Genomic DNA, 20059 nt, shown 5'->3' on the forward strand with positions numbered 1-20059 from the left:
ATGGACAGAACTTGACTTAATTTTAGTTTTATGAATATGTATAGTAGACCCAAGAACAGGTAATTGACAATATATAAATTAGAAGCTATTGCAGTGATACAGTGTCTACACGGTCATATTTTCTTGAAACAGATATGGGAAGAGTTTATGGTCAGTAGCTTTCTAAAAGTCCTATCTGTAATGATCTGGGTTCCCGGTAATCCCCCATAACTGCAGGTTTGTGTGCATGCTCCTGATGACACCTGCTCCATCGCTTTCTACCATGAACTGGAAAACTAGTAGAAACTGAGGAAAAAAAGTTGAAACAACCTATATTCAGTTTATGTTGTATAATGAGGTCACTGCTTAGAAAAAAGTAGGTTGTTCAAAAGCTCAGTTCATTTGATCCTGCTGAGTCTGTGCCGGTCCCTGCAGGAAAAGTGGTAAATATTTAAAGGCGGCTGTCATTGCTTTACCGATGCCAGCTGCTCCGGGGGCTCGCGGGGGGCTCCCCAGGGCGACGTGCAGCCAGGCGGCCAGTGCAGCCCCGTGGCCAGTGGCCCACTTAGGGCGTGCAGGGGAAGCATCAGCCCGGCCTTGACCTGCTGCCAAGGCGGTGCTCGGTACTCTGCAAAAATGGAGGAGACGTCACTGTAGTTCGAGTTTTTATTTCACTTCTCTTTACGTTAGAGGGGACCATACAGCCCAGGGTTGTGCGGTTTTTGCTCTTGGGCTTGTTTTATACTAAAAACGTAACAATGCCTGTGGTTGAACTATCCTTGGCACGAAAATATACTTCAAACTGCCGGGCCTACTTCAGCGAGCTCTGGCAAAGGACAAGTTTCTCTCTGTATGTACTTGAAGGCCTCCCGTTGCGCACCAGCGAAACGCACAGCGGCACGGCTGCCGGCGACAGCTGAACGTCGGCCTGGAAACGCCGCTCCCGCCGGGCCGCCGACCGCGGGGCGGGGACGCCGCTCGGCCCGCCCACAGCCGCCGCCGCCGCGGGAGGAGCGGGCGGCCGGGCCGGGCCGGGCCGAGCCGAGCCGAGGCGTTCCCGGCGGCGGGGCCGAAGCGCTGAAGCAGGGGATCGTCTCGCTGAGGCGCCGGCCTCCCCTCCTCGCCGCCTCCGGGAGCCGGGGCCTGCCCGCGGGCCGCTCCGGGGCCTGGGGCTGCCGGCCTTCCCCGGCGGGCGGGCGGGAGGCGAGGCGCGGCGCGGAGCGGGCCCGCGGCCCACCTTAACGCGCCCTCCGGTGGCTCCGGTGAGGTGGCCTAGCGGCCGGCCGAGCGGTTTAATCTCTCTTTCTTCGCATCGGCTTCTTTGTTTCCCTTAAATGTCTCTCTTGGGTTTTTGAAAGACCGGTGAAGTTTCAAACACAACAGATCCCTGCGATTGTTCTGTCCGTGGTGTATAGAATCCTATTTTTCATACTTTGTGTCTTTGTAACTTAAGTTTTCACAAGTAGCTGCTTTGTTTCGCATCAGCTGTGACAGGTGAGTACCTGTGCGCAGTGGCGGGAAGAGGAGGCCTGTGCAGGCCTCTGCTCAGACCCTTGGCAGCCTCTGTAGGGCCCTGAGCGTGGGCTAGAGGGCCTGGAGGGATGGCGTAACCCCTTCACCTGCACCAAAATACCTGTGCCGAGGTTTTGAAAATTCAGGTACTTGTGAGTTCTGCCTGCGTGCATCCAGTTTCAGGGTCTGTGCCATTAGCTTTGCACTGCTGCCTCGCTCCTTGGTCTTGTCAGGGCTCGTCCTAAATTATTTTCTTCGATTTCGTTCCGTAAGTACAAAGTCTAAAGTGCAAAATCATCATGCAAGCAGATATGCTGTGTACATATATTCTCCCTAGCTAATATAATATTAAGTTTGTTTTAATATATGTTCACTTCCTGCCTGAAATATGTGTCTTGGGATTTTTGTTTTGTTCTGCCTGTAGCAATGGCTTCAGGAACAGCGCTGATTTACGATGAGGAGATGACCACTCATAAACTACTTTGGAGTGAGTAAGTCACTGCCATCCTTTTTATGAATAGATTCTTATTAGGACTTCTGAGAGAAGTACCAAGTAAATGCAGTTTTTGTAAATGTAACCTGAAATACCTAGTGATAGATACCCTGTTGTTTTTCTGGTAAACAGAAAGTCTTTCCTTTTGGAGAAAAATTTTTATTTTATACCTAGTTTGTATCGAGGTGCTGTAATGATAATCTGAAGCTGGATTTGAGAAGCTGTAGGCCTCCAGTCTGGTAGGCCTTAACAAGAAGTGTTAGCTTTAGGCATCTAAGTAGCCCCCTAAATAAAGTATTTTCAGCTAATTAAATTGTTTATAAAGCTAAAGTATCATTGATCTTGGAAAAAATATGTAGATATACTCACTCAGCTGAAACCCAGCAATTAAATTAAATTAGAAATTGGTATATGCCACTTGCTTAGATTTACATAAATTAGACCAGTACCTTTGGAGTGCTCGGAGTAACAGTCCGCTGTTGCCTTCTCTCCCAAACCCACTTTGCCTCTGTTCACCTTCATCGTAATCTACAGCTTTTCATTTCAGCATTCTTGTGTCTGTAGTTAACAAAAAATGATGCTATTGTGTTTCTTTTTTATTTAAGAACCATATATATTTTGGAACCAGTTTTTGGCTCAATTCCAAAACAAAAAGTATTTAAAGATTTTATTTTTCTTTTACTCTCACATGCTTGGGGAGGAGTGGCTGGAGAGCTGCCTGGTGGAAAAGGAACTGGGGGTGTTGGTTGACAGCCGCCTGAACATGAGCCAGCAGTGTGCTCAGGTGGCCAAGAGGGCCAATGGCATCCTGGCTTGTATCAGGGATAGTGTGGCCAGCAGGAGCAGGGAGGTGATAGTGCCCCTGTACTCGGCACTGGTGAGGCCGCACCTCGAGTACTGGGTTCAGTTTTGGGCCCCTCACTACAAGAAGGACATCGAGGTGCTGGAGCGTGTCCAGAGAAGGGCAGTGAAGTTGGTGAAGGGTCTGGAGCACAAGTCTTATGGGGAGCGGCTGAGGGAGCTGGGGTTGTTTAGTCTGGAGAAGAGGAGGCTGAGGGGAGACCTTCTTGCTCTTTACAACTACCTGAAAGGAGGCTGTAGCGAGGTGGGGGTCGGTCTCTTCTCCCTAGTAACAAGTGATAGGACAAGAGGAAACAGCCTCAAGTTGTGCCAGGGGAGATTTAGATTGGATATTGGGAAAAATTTCTTCACTGAAAGAGTAGTCAAGCACTGGACCAGGCTGCCCAGGGAAGTGGTTGAGTCTCCATCCCTGGAGGTATTTAAAAGACGGGTAGATGTAGTGCTTAAGGACATGGTTTAGTGGTGGACTTGGCAGTGCTTGGTTAACAGTTGGACTTGATGATCTTAAAGGTCTTTTCCAACCTAAACGATTCTATGATTCTATGTTCCTCCATGAGTGTAATGAATCTTCCTACAGTGAGAATTTAAAAGCCAGGCATTATGAAGTGTATTTGTTAGCTGTGCTGGTATGGTATTATAGTAATATGATTATTGCTTATTTTTAGTCCTGTTTGTGATATTGAAGTACCAGAAAGGCTGTCATCCTCCTATGAGCAGCTTAAATGTTACCATCTTGTGGAAAGATGTGTCCTCGTGCCTGCCAGAGAAGGAAGCGAGGAGGAGATCCTGTTGGTTCACAGGTCTGAAACTTACTTTCATCACCATTCAGATTAATTCAATGAAATAACCGATCTCATACCTCCAGGTCGTATTTTGCTCCATTTGAAAAGGTCTGCTCTAAAACTCCATGACTTGCAGTAATTTCAATGGAAAATGTGTCGCTTAAAGTTAGACAAATAATGTTGAGTATGCTGTAGGTGCTGAAGTGTCAATCTGCTATTCCACTAAGTCCCCATTGTCACTCTTTATATTCTTAAGCAATGAATGATGATTTATATGCAGGATTAAAAGTAAACTTCTAATAAAATTGGGACAAGACTTCAAAAAGTGTAGAAAAATAGGTATTCCTTTGGAAATATAATAACCTCTTTCTCCTAAGCATCTTTGAGAGAGAGCAAATGAAACAGAAAAACTTTCCAGCTAATTCTGGGGGAGAGTTCAGAGAAACAGCAGCCTGCCTGTTCTGAAGTCATGTCAATGAAGTCTGCTCTGGCATTTGTCACCTTGGTGTGATGATTTTGCAACCAACTGCAGATGATTCTGCGTGTTGCTTCATGCAGAAATATACTTGTTTTCCATAGAACAAGGGAGCACTAGACACACATTCTCAGAGTTACAATTCACACTCTGATGACTGTCGGAATCCTGATTTAGTTCTTGTTGAGACGGTATCTATATGTAGCGTGGACTGCAAAATAGATTGTTGCATGATGAACAAAGAGCCTTTTTTTGAAAGCAAGACTAAGTGCTCTTGCCACTGGAAAAGGGAGAAGAATGTCATATTCTTAATGACATCCAGGAACCGTTGCTTTCATAGCGCTCCTTATTTTTTTCACTATATCCTGTAACTAGTGTTCCAGAGTACCTATTGGACTTGCGAAGTCTCACAGAAAGCCCCTTTTAACATATATTCTGTGACATTTAATTGCATTTTGCATTTAAAAAAACCTTTATAGGTCTATTTGCTTAGTTAAAGTGTTGTGTTAATTTCTCTCTCCTCTACAGTCCAGAACACTTGGAAGTGGCAAAAAGCACCCAGACAATGAATGAAGAGGAACTGAAAAGAGTCTCTGGAAATTATGATGCTTTTTTCTTTCATCCGGTGTGTAAGTTAAACTGCTTCCTCCGTTGGGATTTACAAGTATTTGTGGTTTTGCATCTGAGTGGCACTTTTCTAAGTAGGGGAAAATTAGCAATACATTCATTTTTTGCTATTTAAGTGGACTTACGTATATTTATGACATTATCGTTATCTGTTTCAAGTTTAGTATAATACTGTAATTTAAATTGCTTAAGTGTCCTATCACCTATTCTGTAATTGCATCGTGCCAGTATAGCACACTACTCGGATTTTAGCTTTGTTTTTGTCACTTAATGTCACTGTAGACCATTAGTGACCTGCAAATCACATTTTGGTAACGGTCGCTCTTAAATGTTGTGCCAGGTAATGGAGGTGAAGTCTTTCATGTTTTGTTTCTGTAAGGTTTCAGTCCTTATTTTCAAAGATGCCATGTTATTCCACTAGTCAGTTCAATATGTCCCTCTCATGTTTCTTAACTGCTCCAGAGAGAACATCCTTACAAAGGTTACGGTGATCACAGGTAAACCTAGTAGAAAGCACATTGGAATTTGTGTTGTAAAATTCTGCTTTCAACTGTCTGCATGCAGCCTCAGTAGGGCAGACCTATGTCAGGAGAATTTGCTGTTGGGGTGCAAAAGCACATCATGTGTGATTAGTATAAAACAAGCTGATGAGTGAGTGATGACAACTAAGAGATTCTCTTTTTCAGAACACTTACCGCTGTGCCAGACTAGCAGTAGGAGCAACTTTGCAGCTGGTGGACGCTGTGATGTCAGGAAAAGTGTGCAATGGAATGGCACTAGTAAGGTAAGAAAATATGTGAGAAAGTCTTCACTTCTCCCCAAAATTTCCTTTGTTGTGAATAACCATATAAATCTTTGTTTTAGACCTCCAGGTCACCACAGCCAGAGAAATGCAGCTAATGGGTTCTGTTTGTTCAACAATGTTGCTATTGCAGCAGAATATGCAAAACTGAAATATGGCCTACAGAGGTAAGTGCATGGGTGACCCTAGAGAAGCTTATCATATGCAAATACGGCATTTCGATAACTGTTTGACGTTGTACTGCTTTAGATTAATGTCTAGAGCTTTCTGGGTGTCATGTAACTCTTAGGACAGAAAAACACTTTTCATCTATACCTCATTTAGATCAAGATGCTGTGGTTCTTCCACTGAATGTTTTTTTTTACTGATCTCTGCAGAATCCTAATTGTTGACTGGGATGTGCACCACGGGCAAGGAACTCAATATGTATTTGAAGAGGATCCAAGGTTTGAAGGATATTTTATTTATTTTTTATGTTAGCTGGTTAAATATTGCTTTCCTCTGTAATGAATAACATTTCTTAACTTTCTAAAACTAGAATCTTACAAAACACAAAACATTCTCCTTGCTGTTGTAGTCACTCTGTTGTTTTTACTTGTTATCAAAAAGAAATATGTAAATCTATTCTACTGTAAAGAACAACAAAGTGAGCAATATGACTACCTTGGTTTGCCAGTAGTAAGATCCCTCTGTGACAGCATTCAGGTAATATCTCTGTTCTCTCTCTTCAGGAATCTCTCAGTTCAAGTATTCAAGTAATAGTTGGATAAAACATATTGTTTTCTGAAAAAACACAGAATTAGATCCTTGAAACAAGTCTGCTCTTCTGAAAATGCCTTGTCTTTGATCAAAGGGATTGCGTGCATACAAGAAATTTTTAGCAGTTGTCCTAGGTTAATTTTGGCATAGGACCTGCTGTACCAAGGACCTACTGTACCAAGTTTCACAGTCCAAGTCCATTAAGAGAACTAAGGGAAAGGATGATTCTGTTTTCATGCTTTTAGTCAATACAGCCACCAGGTTCAGGATATAAAGTCAGTTGCAGAATCTTTTCCTCAAGTTGGATTTGTTTCTTGTATCTTCCAGTGTTTTGTATTTTTCCTGGCATCGCTATGAACATCAGGAATTCTGGCCATCACTCAAAGAATCTGATTATGATGCTGTGGGTCTGGGAAAAGGAAGAGGTTTTAACATAAATTTGCCTTGGAATAAGGTAAGTGTTGTTTACAGCACAACAAAGCAAATGCGGTAGCTTTCTGTCTCATGCTTTATGTAACACTTTCTGAGAAGTGCACTGCTTCACTTGCTTGGCAGGTGTCTTAGAACAGTGCACCTCCTTCCTGTCAGTAGAATGTCTGCTGAGAAATATGGCTCAGAATATGATAAATGTTTTTTTTTTAAAAAAAAGAAGAGAGAGAAACATGCACATATTCTTTTTTTCTTGAATATCTTGTCTAGGCATTAAAATAGAAAGTGTTTCAGGAGATGATTACAACCATCCTCGTTCAGCAGAGAAAAATGGTGGCTATTTATGCACTTCACTTAAATGGAGTTTGCTTTACTTGACCTCATAAGGTTTCCTTATCTTTAACTTTTGATACTATCATTTCCTAAAGTCTTGAAGAACCTCAGAAAATTTGTTACTCCAACAGGAAAATATGACCTATATTTCTCACATTTTGCAGATTGGGATGGGAAATTCAGATTATCTTGCTGCGTTTTTCCATGTGTTGCTTCCAATGGCTTTTGAGGTAATTTTTTACTGCTCTGCTATTTGAATAGCAAAACCAAAGACTACTTCCCAAGTACTTCTTAAGCAGGTACCATTGAATATTTTGTAGAAATGCAGTCATTGCCAGTAGCCCACTTAACACATTATTTCTGCTGGTCCTGATCAGTTGAGTAATACTTACGGAATGTTAGCTTTTAAATATTCAATATAATCATCTGCAGCTTCTCTAGCAGGAATGAAAATAATATAAAGGGTATAAAAGGGTAAAATTAGTAAGGGTAAAAATTAGGGAAAATAGTATAAAGGGTATAAAAGGGTAATCTTAGTTTTTATTCAAGGAGAGTCTTTATTTGTGTTCATATTCTAGCTGAAAAAACAGCTGAACATGGTACAGTTGAAATACAGTACAAAATTGAAAATTGGCCATAAGAATGTGCTGTCTGTTTTATAACAGTTTGATCCTGAACTGGTTCTTGTCTCCTCTGGCTATGATTCTGGAATTGGAGACCCTGAAGTAAGTAACTTGTGGCCTTTGTGTTGTCAGTCATGAATCTGTTTGCAAAATATTCCTACCTCTTAAATGTCCTGTGATTGCTAGGTGAAATTCACTTTGACCAAGCTAAAAATACATGTTTGAGTCTTTAAGCTGACCCCAGCTCATCAAATACTACAAGACACGTAAAGACAAATTATCCCATACGCGTAATTACTGTGTTGGTTTTTGCACGTTCCTCTAAAGCAGTTGGTTCAGCATTTTATTAGATACAATGAGAGGCAAATGTTCTAGTATTCCAACTCGGACTCGTGTATGTCAGATTGTATAGGGTTTTTTTTACCAATGTTTTTGATTCGGGGTTTTATCTCTTAAAATTTTTCCTTTGATTTAGGGTCAGATGGATGCCACTCCTGAGGTTTTTGCGCACCTTACCCATTTCCTGATGCAGTTAGCTAATGGAAAGCTGTGTGTCATCCTAGAGGTAAAGTCTTTAGAAATGCATTCCCAGGGGAAGGGTCTTTGTATTAGAGCCACATGGGGCAAGCTAGAAGCTCGGAAGCAAAACTTCTTAACAAAATAATTTATACTTTTTATCTTTGTTTTGAGAATCAGGAATGCAAAAATGGCTAAGATTTGACAATGCTCTTATACATTAAAAGAAATGCTTGTCTGAAACCGATTTTCTTTAACTTAAAATTTTGAAACAGAGGAGCATATGTTCATTGTTCAAAAAAACATATCCTCCACAGATATGTTCAGTTCTTGTGAACAGTGACTAGATTGCTGCTCTGGACAGTCCCCAACTCATTAAAATGTATTTAGTGAATAAGCTGCATTACCAGTGTTTTTGCAAGTATGTCTTACTCCAGGAGAGTTTAAAAAACCTTTAACCTAAAAATACTCCTACTTAGTAACGGAGACCTTACTGAATTCCATCTTTTTTGATTAAAAGCCTCTATGCAAGCTCTTTTTTTAAGAGTGCTTTTAAAAAAAAAAACAAAACACAACCAAAAAACAATTAAAAATGTTTCCTCCTTTTGAAATCTAGATTTCAACTCCCTGTTTCTGCTGCATGTTAGAAAAATGGTGGCTTTTCAGGTAAATAAGTGTGTGGAATACTACTGCCAACAAGGTCTCCAAGAGTGAACTGTTTATGAGTTGATTGACTTGACGTCTGTTTTGTATGACCTTTCTTCCATCATCCTTCTCTCCAGGAGGTTATTACAGATATTTCTGTCTACTAGCTGAAGTGCAAATAAGCATCCCCTCCTAATACAGATGGTGTGACTGCTCCACAGGTGGTATGCAGGAAGCAGCCTATCATCTGCAATTTAGCAGCCTTAAATCTATCTTCAGTTGTTCTCCAAATTCTGCCAAACCATGAGGACAACCATATCTTACAAGTGCCGGGCTGTGGGAGATTTCCCTTGTACGGACATTTTAGAGGACAGTGATAGTATTTGCCTTCTAAGGAATCTTCCACAAGAATTGTTGAAGATGGCATATCATGGATAGGAATGGAGAAGGCGTATGTTTCCAGGGTTTTCATGGCAAAGTCACGACTGATTTCCGAAATGAATTGAACCATGATAAAGTGAGTTGAATCATGGGATGCCAGTGAAGTTCAGCAAGTAGCCTCTAACTTACTGTTTTCATATTGAAAATCATTGACTTAGATGTACTTGCATATCATCTTCCATTTCTGTAAATTCAGATATATTTCAAAAGTTTATTTTCCATGGTGATATTCAGATAGATGTCACAAGTACTTGTTCCTTAGGTGACACGAAATACTTTTTTCTAGGGTGGATACCACTTAAAGTCATTGTCTGAATCAGTTTGCATGACTGTAAAAACTTTGCTTGGAGATCCTGTACCTCAAATAACTGGAGAAATGGCACCTTGCCTAAGGTAAGCATATGAAGAATTTTAGAACAACCCATGTATTTATCAAAGAGGCTAAAGCCATGCATGCTTTGAACGTTTTGCTTGAAGCAAGGTTTTAATATGATGCTTTATAATATATTATTTTCTGCTTTGGATAACTTGCTTTCCAGAAAAGTAATCTGAGGTATAGTTTTGTATGCTTTTGTTTCTGAAATGCTTTCAAGTTGCGAGAACTTCTTAGTGGCTTATAATTCTATGCTATTTATCCTTGGGCCTTGTTATCCTGTAGAGATCCATCTCACTCAAGGCTGAGACAATCTGTTCCTGAACAGATAGTCTTGCTTTTGAGTGAATCCAATTACATCTTCACATTCTGTAGCTAAAATCTCTGACAGAGCAAAGACAGACAGGTGAAATCTTGCCTTTCCTGAAGTCAGGGACAGGTGTGCTTCCTCTAACAGCAGGGCTGGGATTTCAGTCAGTGTGTGTAAACGTGTGTATATACCGCATGTGTTCTTCACTTTTCTTTTTTGGCTCTTGAATCTAATCTTTCCAAGCAATCTGCCTATTGACTCTCATTCTCTTTATCTTTCTGTCCTGCATCCTTGGAATAGACCAGAGCTTCTTCATTTTCAATTGGATTTTTTTGGTTTTGCTCTTTCATTGAGGTAGATTTTATGTTTCCTGTATTTTCATTAGTGCCAATACTGTTAATCCTGTTTCTTTTGTAGTGCTGTTGAATCTATTCAAAATGTGAGAGCAGCACATAAACCCTACTGGAAATGGTTGATGTATGAAGGTAATTACTCTTCTCTTTCTTCAAGCAAATGGGATTGGTAAATGGATTCATACAGAAATTAAAAATTATTAATACCAGTGGATTAAAATAACTGAACTATCAGTTATTCATCAAGTGACTGATGGAGCACTGTGAGGCTTCATTCAAGGCCATGTCTTCAGCTGGTCTGAAAAGAACTTCTGAGGCTGGCAAACATGACACCAAAAAGCAGCACTTTGATATCTTTGTTTGAGGATGCTGTTTTCAGTGTCAAAAACATGGGCATAAGATTTATTAGCATTTATGACCTTTCGCTAGATTAAAACAAATGTAGCAGAACTGAAAAATATCATCTGGGCAGGAAACATTGTAGCTAGTCCATGGAAATAAATATGCATATTGTGAATACAGATGTACTCTGTAAATAAATGCAACCAAATATTAACACACTGCTTGGGTATTAATACATGTGAAACTCCTCTTTTTTTTTTTTTTTCTCTAGACACATCATTTTTACAAAATTTGAGCACCAAATCACACCTACTAAAGAAGGCTAATACAAATCCCTCCACAGAACAGGAATCCACGATGACTAACAACAATGAAACTGTCAAAGTAGAGAGGTTTTTGGAGCTGCACATGAAAAATATTCTATTTCCAGTGCCTCCCATCAAAACAGCAACAACAACTGACTCTAAAGGTTCAGCACATTTGCTCCCTGTACCCATTCATTTGGTGAAGGAAATGGACAAAACTGAAATAAAAGCTCTTGTCGGGTTGGTCCTATCTATTTAATTTTCAACATAACTATGAGGATGAGAGGTCTGTGTACAGACTGTCATCTAGCGCTGTCTCTGCCATGGTCATCTTTTTGGCCTTAGTCTACTCAATTATAGCCAGAGTTTCTTTCTTTGAAAAATGAAGACATTGGTGTTGGTTATCATTCGTAGCCTTGAAGTCCTTTAAAGAACTAATCAGAATACTTTTAGAGAAAACTCTTTCAATGGAGATAGAACAGTTAGTGCAAATGTATTTATTTAGAAAGAAATTTTGCTAGGAAGGTGCCTTAAAGCTTTGTGTTCACTTTTAGCTAAAAAAAAACCCAAACCGGTCTGGTTTGAGAAGCTCAACTTTTTGTCTTAGAAAGTCTAATTTTGACAGAACTTTATTTCCTGAATATTGTCAGACATTTTTGTTTTCTTTCCAGAGCAGAATGGAGACAGGTTTATAAAGCTCAAGACTGTCAGGCAACAGTGTTGCCATCTTCCTGCTAGAGCCAGGTTTTTGAGAATGGATGCACAGCACCTATACAAAATGTACCCCCTCAATACTAACTGCGAAGTACTGTATCAGTGTCCTCTTTGAAAGCATTATTGCCTCTAACCTAGTTTTTCTTCATATCATTTATTTTACAGTGACTTTTATGCAGACCTTGTAAAAGAGGACAAAACTTTGCTCTCTCTTGGAAGTGTGATGGCCATCCTAGATAAAATACTTAAGAAGGAGGTAATAATAAACTGCTTTGATCTTGGGGGGCGGGGAGAGAGTGGGATTCCTCTGATTTCTGTTTCTACTATATGTCATCCAGGTATTAGTTACTGTGTAGTTCATGACCCCACTAATCACAGCTAGAATGTGCTTAGCTACAAGAGTGAGTATGCAAGATGAGGAAACAGTTGTTTAGGGATAGTTGTTAACCTCAAGACATCTTTCTAATGGTATTTGGACAAGACGTTGTCCTGCTTTCCTGCAGTCACAGCATATGAGTCAGTAACAACCTTCTCATCACTCTCAGACATACAGGTGAGCCAGGCATTCACTCTTCCAGTTAAGGGGAGCAGGTGGTGTCTCAAGCACCAGTGAGCAGCAGCAAGAAATCTGAGCAAGAAATGTCATAAATTTTCCTGTCTCGGTGCACAGAGTTTTGCCTTCTGTCTTTAGGACGGAGTTCACTTCTGCATTACCCTTCATTACAAGATGCCATGCTATGTGCAGCTGCACCCACTTACCATTATTTGTACAACAGTTTACTCAGAGTAAATTTTGATTTACGCACACATGCAGACACACACACACACACATGCTGCTTTAGTGGAGCTCTTGAAAACACCACTGTATGCTGTGATTCTGAACAGAGTAATTAGAATTCAGCATTTTGATTCTTGCAGGGTGAGGAATGAAGAGAAGGCAGGCTTAGAGGGTACACATTTGTATTTATGTATAAAAACTTGGAGAAGCAAAGAGAGAAACTGCAAACAAGTTAAGTAAACAAAAGATGATTACATCATCATAAATCAGTCTCTCCCTTTGAATGAAAAGCACTCTTTAAAGTACAAGGCCTGTGAGAAAGAGTAGCTGCCAGAATGGCTTCTTTCTTGTAAGCCATCGTCTTGCTGTTGGAAGCCATGTATGTAGATCTTGGGGACAAATTTCTAGCATTATAAATGGCACTTATCTCTAGGAGAGCCTAGAAATAGATTAAAAAAAAATGTTAACTGGCAAAAAGAAATAGAACTTTCCATGAGTTGCAGATGCTAAGCTGAGCTTTTTGTGTTGACAGGAGGAGTGAGGAGGGGGAGCGTACATTATCTTTCTGGTTAGCTTTCATGTAGCATTCAAAGCACTGCACAACACAAATGAACGCTGAAAGGTTGACTGAGTAATACTGTCATAGTATTTTCCAGAAAGGAATAGCTTACCTAGGTTAAAGGAAGAGTCAGAATTAGAATTCAGGGACAAGCTCCTTTTCATAGGGTGTATTTTTCTGGTGCAGTTTGCCCACTGGCACACTGAATGTATCCAATCTGCAGACTATGGAGAGAACAGTAAAGATGACCTTCCCCTGCAAATGCTATTTTTACAGTTGCCTTTCAGCATAGCACCATACTTTTGAAGTAACAGAACAGCTCTTGGCATAATGATCAAATATGGCCTTTCTGTAGAAAATGAATTAACATTTTCTTAACCCTAGTATGATAGATCATTAAGATCCCTTTCATACAGCTGTAGGTTTGTTTGAATGATACATCTAAACAAGTACAAATATGGTTATTACAAATAAAAAATGACATGGTCTTGTGCAGCATTAATTAATTCTGAATGAAAAATATATTTTGTAGGTATGCAATGGAATTGCAGAATCACCCACAGCTGCTGTTTCTGTTGCTGTTGCGCTAAGACATTCTGTTCATTTTGGATTTCAAAGGTGAATTTGTATCTTTTGCATTTGGGGCCCTTTGACAAAATGTAAAAATAAGATGAAAGTGTGTGAAATATGGCAAAAATTGCCTTTGAAACTTTAATTTTAAAATAAATAGCATCTCCATACGCATAGTATTTTCAATATGTAATACAAACAGTAGTGGATATGCCAGCAAAGACCTTTTGCTTTACAAAAGGCAGAACATTTGTAAGGATGACTGCTGTGCTAGCCTATGTTTTCTTTGTCAGATTTCGATTGTCTTTGGCCTGAGGACATTTTCTTGGTTTTGTTTTTTCTCTCCAGTATTTGGTGAGAGACAAGCTGTTCCCTTGAGCTGTCATAAATGTGTTTTCTTTTACTTCTTTCTAACGGACCAAATTCAGAAACAATATGCATTCTTTTTCATGCATCTAATCTACATGCAAACTCTTTAAACAAATTGCACTAATTGAAAAAAATTACTTGTAGATATAAATGTATGTGTATTTTTCTTTGTTTTCTGCAGAGTGCTTTGTGTATTTGTTGGAGACATGCAAATCATACCGAACACAGAAGATGGGTGAGGTTTCTCTTTACTTCAGGGAGTCAAATCCCAAAGGCTTTATAAATGTTCATAAGAGTCCACGTGCATGATGAAATCTGCACTAAGGAATCAGTCATGAGGTGATGTTCATTAAGTTTAGCTTAAGACAAAATATAAACCATCCCCAAATATATCTCTAAAGACAAATTGCTATCCCTAAATGTAATTTTATTAATTTAGTGGTAGGTTTAAAGTATAATCCTTCTATATTAATTGAAATTTAGATTGTTATTGAAAACAGAATATTGAAAATATAAAGTAATAAAGAAGGCAAATATTAATTATATAGGGTGTACCCTGCTATAACCGCAAGGGGCGCATACTGCTGATGCTGAGTTCCTTATTGAAAGTCATCTTTACTTATCTATAAGTTTTTTTGCCACTTTCCCTTTTTCTTAAAAGTAACGTGCTCATAGTCTTTAACACTCTTTTTAAAAATACCTTAAGGATTTCAGTTTTAATTGGTGTTTACATTATAGCATGTAGTAATGCAGATAGTTATTTGCTCCTGTGTTATGAATTAGTATTTAAAGAATGATGAAATAAAAGATCTTTTTATCTCATTGGAAGTTGTTGGTTAAATACTCAGATGTGGTTTTCATTTACAGAAAAATACTCATGATACATATTTGTGAGAAAGAACAGTCTGGAAAGACCGGCTCCAAACACTACATTTCTCTAAACTGGAAAGAGGTAAGATTCACTTTCTGGAAACAACATAAGAGAAAAACTTTTTAAACAGAAATAATAGAATATATTTACAAATTCATAAAATGACACTGAGAATTACACCCCTCACCTCAATTTGGACCTTTGGAAGTATTTCCTTGGCTTGCCCTTGCCAGGGTACTACTCCTTCACAGATCTTTGGAGTGTATTAGAATGCATAGGTTTGAGGAAACCTTCAGTAGCTACTGTAGTTCATCTTCAAGAAGGCAGAGTTGCAGTGCAGAGACGCTAAGGAAGAGATAATAATCTGCATGTTTAATATAAAAATTGCAGTGAAAATAGATCAGTATCCTGTTTCCTAGGTCAATCAAAAGCTTTTTGAGATTCGCCTTACTGTTTTGTTTCATATCTGGGAATTTGGGGCTTTATATTTGTGCTAAACAGTTTCTCATTGTTGTTAAAGGATGCTGAAGGAAATGACTTCTTTTCTGCTGTACTTGGATTCATTCTTCCTGTAGCATACAGTTATCAACCAAACTTGACAGTAATTGCTGTTGGACCAAACAGGAGCCTTGGAATAAATGAAATTTCTCTGCTTTTTGCTTTACTACAAGGATTAGCTGAGTCTCGAATTCTTGCAGTGATCGAGGTAAGAAGCGGTGCTAAGCCGTGGTACTTCAAAGTGCCTAGGACAGAACCCAAATCAAGCAGCAGCGTGCTTGGTATGAACTGCTTCAGGCTGCCCAGTCGAAAATATTGGCTGTATCTGTACTGTCTGTGGTACTCCTGAGTTCACGACACAAATAGCCCAGGTTTCTCTCTGGCCTGCAAACAAGACCAGACACAAACGCATACCGAGCTGTAGGCAGCCTGCGTGATTGAGAAGCTGAGGCATGAACGCAAGCCTGTGGTTATGGCTATAGGCAGTACCTGTTGTGACAATTTGCCACAGTTTGGGGATTAACTTCCCTTTCCACCTGGGATTCACAGCTCAGAGTTGTCTCCTGAAAAGAGACACTTGTTGTCTGTTAATTATATTGCCTCTTTCCATCAAAAGTGATTGAAAACAGCCCATTTTCCTGTTTATCATTAAACACTCAATTTCTTCTCCTTCTCTCCCCCATGCTGTACTTCATCACACACGACTTCCATCATGCAGAAAATAAATCAAAATGGCACATATCCTTTAAGTGAACTAAATTGCCATAATACATAACTGAGGACCAGTCTACCCCAGCTTTGTCTTTCTGATAGGGAGCATGGGAAAGGAAATACAGAATATATGGATCTTTCCCTAGTTTACTTCTTCCACATTAAGGATTTCTAAATTTAGGAAGCCAGAGGCTGTATTCAGACCAGCGTGTGGTAAGTGTTCTAGGTTGGATATTGGGAAAAACTTCTTCACTGAAAGGGCAGTCAGGCACTGGCACAGGCTGCCCGGGGAGGTGGTTGAGTCCCCATCCCTGGAGGTATTTACAAGACGTGTAGACGTGGTGTTTAAGGACGTGGTTTAGTGGTGGACTTGGCAGTGACAGGTTAACGGTTGGACTCAATGATCTTAAGGGTCTTTTCCAACCTTAACGATTGTATGATTCTATGATTCTCAGTGCCAGTGAGGACATCTTCCATGAATTTGTCTAATCTCTTAACGCCACTTACACTCTTGGCCTTGAAACAATTTTTCTGTGTTCTGTGAAACAGTAACTTTTGATTGCTTTTGTGCCTTCTAGTTCTTCTTTAATGAGAAACAATAATTGTTCATGTATGCAATTTTATTCTAATCTGTTTCCCAGCAAGTATCCAGTTAAAGACATACTATTCATTAAGCTGCCAATTAAGTGGATTTTGACATACTTTATTCTGTATCTTCTCAAATGTTACTTAATTTACAGTGCTGATACGTAAATTGTCTAAGCTAATTTGTACATTGATATACAGTATACAGAAATAGTGTATTTGCACATTACTAATTAGGATTATGAAATGGAAAGAACTATTGATATTCTGAAGGGTAAACTCAGGGATAAAAAGGAAGTTAGACATACATCTTTAAGAAATGACTGAGACTTTTATATTGGTACTCTGCAAGTAGCTCCATAACAGGATTATCTAATGTGTGTGGATTTTTTAATGCATGGGTTTGGCTTTTTAGAATAATTGAAAAAAGACTTCTATATTTTAAAAACAAAATAGAGTTAAAGTCTTCAAAATAAATGTTAATAATCATATACTATGGACACCTCAGAATATAATTTCTGTGAGGAAATGACATTGATTCAGACTGTCAGGAGTCCAAAAATCGTCACTTTCTGATGAAGCAAAATATATCACTATTTTCTACAGATAGAAAATAAATGATGCATGAAGTAAAGGAGCTCCGTGCTCCCCTTCCCTCCTAACATTTCCTGCCTTTAACCCAGCACTGTTTCTTTTCAATCACAAAAGGAAAACTGAGATTCTTTCTCTATTTGAAAAAAAGTTTTACAGGAAATAAAAATTAATCTACCTTTTCCAGAAAAAAATTCTCCATTTTGACACATTTTTATTTGAAAATTGAAAGTTGCTCATTCTTGCTACTAGTATTAGCAACTTAGTTATAAAAGGTTGTTTTAAAATATTTCATGTATTACTGAAACGAAGAAAGTTTGGTTCCCAGGAGTACCTTTTTTTTTCTTCTTAAATAGGACACAGAGATAAATTTAATGCAAAGTGTAGCCAAAGCATTAGTGGGTGCTTCTATACCTCACTTTGGAGTTTATGTACCTCCTACCCAAGAAAAAGTAAATAAAATAAAAATACTAAGGGACCAGTTCCAGCAGGAATGGAAAATGCTTCAGTGCTCAGGTAAGTTGTCTATTTTTATCTTTAGTTCTTATGAATATATGCAAGTTCCTGAAAAGATGATAAAATACAGCTGGATCCTGTAAGTCAGTGGGATATTAAAGTCAGTGGGAGCACATTGATCTAATGTGAAAAGGATGAAACTCTGAATTCTTTTAATTCTGCCACTTGAGCCAGAAAGCACTGAATTTCATAGCATAATAACTGTACCCTTGGGAACTTTGAATACTGTTATTCCAAAATTTTGAAATGAAACTACCAAAATTTTCCATGCTTAAAGAATGGTTAATAAGATGTGCACTGGCTCTGATTACTAACGTGTTTTCTGAATATAGTACAGAACCAGGTTACATTTTTATTTACATTTCGCTTGTTCACTTAATAACTTCACTTCATAGTGATTGGTCATGCTTAAAGTACATTCACAAATAGCTGAGGATTGGGTACTGCATTCGTATAGGAATCAGATTAGGCAGCTGTGTATGTTTTTAAGCATACTTGTCTAGAAACATTTCTCTACTGAATAACTTTTTCAACAGAAAAAGCAATGATAATGCTGGGCATCTCTCTCTGAAAGAAAATGCCCTGCTCTCTTTCAGAAGAAATGGCCAAGAGCAGTGGTCTGGTTCCAATAAAAATGTTCTTATGGGGTTGGGAACTGTGGTATGAGCTTGATTAATAACTGTTTTTCTTATTGCTGTTCTTTTCAGTGAAGGATGGGATTTGAAGAAATTGACTTCACTTTAGAATCATTTTACACAGCAGAAGAAAATGTGTTGCTGTTCATGTTGCCTTCTAAATGATCAGGAAAAGAGATGGTTGATCTCTGAACAGAATAAGAGCCATTCACAATTGTCTCCTGTTTTCAAAGTACTTGAAATCCATATTTTCAGCTAGAGAATTGTGCTAGCAAATTCTGTATTGGCACTAATTATTCAAGACTGACACTTGAAAACAACTCCTGTACTTCATTACTACAAATTGGGGCCTATGTCATTTGTGACATTGTAAAGTCAGGCTTGCATATGCAGTAGCTCGACTGCATAAATGTTGAAGTCGTCCAGAGGACAGGCATCTGAAATGAGCAATCATAACAGCCAAAACATTTTAATGTTATTCAGCATAATACCAGAGTGCTGGCACTGCTGCCACCACCACCATTTCATTGCGAGTTTAACTTCAGCTCGGATTCCTTCAGATTCATGAAGGACCCTCAGGTCCTTCAGATTAATGAAATTTCATTTCATAATCTGATTTAAAGGATTCACCTAACATGGTATATTCTTTTAATTTTTCTGATGAGTAATTGTCAATTGCAAGAAGAAAGTAATGCAGCTGAACAGCTATAGTGTATGCGTTTCCTACATTGCATCTATGATGATTAAGTTTAATTTCCTGAACTATACAGGGCATGAGAGAAAAAAGAAAAATATTTTGCATATGTAAAATTACAAATACATAATTGAATAAAGCAGTGTAAAGAGGACTTCACTCTGCCCTCTTTTCAAACGTAAATTGTCTGTATAACAAATAAAAACCCAAAGGCCCCAGAGATTTGGTAATGGCCTAAGGCTGACATCGTGGGAATTCTCAAAATCAAATAAACATCCCGAGGCAATGGCCATAGTATGCCTTGTTTTGCAGCGTTCCAGATACGATGTTGGGCTCATTTTCAAGAGCACTTTTCTGTGATTGTGACTTCAATAATGTGACCTTTCGATTTCAAAAACTTCAAATTATGTTTATACTGGTGTTGCTACTGGGATCAACTTCACATAATTTGAATCACTAAATCTGCCTTCGCGGTCTTTTTATAACTGTTCCCAGTGCTTCCCTTCTCGATCATACTGGTTTTCAGTTATTGCTGGATGGGAAATGATACCCGATCCTTGGACGTTTTGAAATGAAAATCTATTTCAAAAGACACTAAAAGCCATGTCAAACATTGTCACCAACAAAAGCTGAAGAACACGAAGATGTTCTGTTTCAGTCAGAATTTATTTAAACTTAGTTTTTGGAGTTTGAAGTTATTTACTTTAGATTGGAAACTGGGCAGCGGCCAAATTTAGCTTCAGAGTTTTCCAGAACGGGAGATGTGTTGGTTTATTCTTCTCTCTCCCCCTCTCTCCACTGGAAAAAAAAAAGAACTTTTCTGGACAATTCAGCATTTTCTAGGAGAAAGCATTTTCTCAGAAATATCTCGGTTCGTTCCCTTTTACCTGCCTTCGTTCAACTGAATTTCTACAGCCAGTGTTTGATTGATTCCAGTGTTTATACCAATGTTGTATTTTGATATGTATTTTTCAAAGACCTTGATCAAATTTATTAAAACTTCAATTA

General features: G+C 38.9%; 1 protein-coding gene across 4 annotated transcripts; it reads left to right on the forward strand.

The window, feature by feature from the left end:
* Positions 1-1049: 1049 nt before the first annotated feature.
* On the forward strand, positions 1050-19981 carry HDAC10 (histone deacetylase 10). Of its 4 annotated transcripts, XM_082308333.1 has the most exons (21): positions 1050-1241; positions 1916-1982; positions 3511-3645; positions 4631-4727; positions 5416-5513; positions 5594-5698; positions 5909-5977; positions 6618-6744; positions 7217-7282; positions 7718-7777; positions 8151-8240; positions 9564-9670; positions 10378-10445; positions 10927-11200; positions 11840-11930; positions 13544-13629; positions 14132-14185; positions 14818-14902; positions 15342-15527; positions 17563-17722; positions 18430-19981. In XM_082308333.1, exons 2-21 carry the CDS (start codon positions 1918-1920, stop codon positions 18444-18446), a joined length of 2040 nt encoding a protein of 679 aa, XP_082164459.1. In that variant the 5' UTR covers positions 1050-1241; positions 1916-1917; the 3' UTR covers positions 18447-19981. The 4 variants fall into 4 exon arrangements, 3 of the variants coding, with proteins under 3 accessions (XP_082164459.1, XP_082164458.1, XP_082164460.1); XM_082308332.1 differs by having other exon boundaries at positions 1050-1982; XM_082308334.1 differs by lacking the exons at positions 1050-1241; positions 1916-1982 and having other exon boundaries at positions 3519-3645; positions 4631-4731.
* The last annotated feature ends 78 nt before the right edge of the window (positions 19982-20059 follow it).

This window comes from Platalea leucorodia, assembly GCF_965183815.1.
Source record: "Platalea leucorodia genome assembly, chromosome: 4".
NCBI lineage: Eukaryota > Metazoa > Chordata > Aves > Pelecaniformes > Threskiornithidae > Platalea > Platalea leucorodia.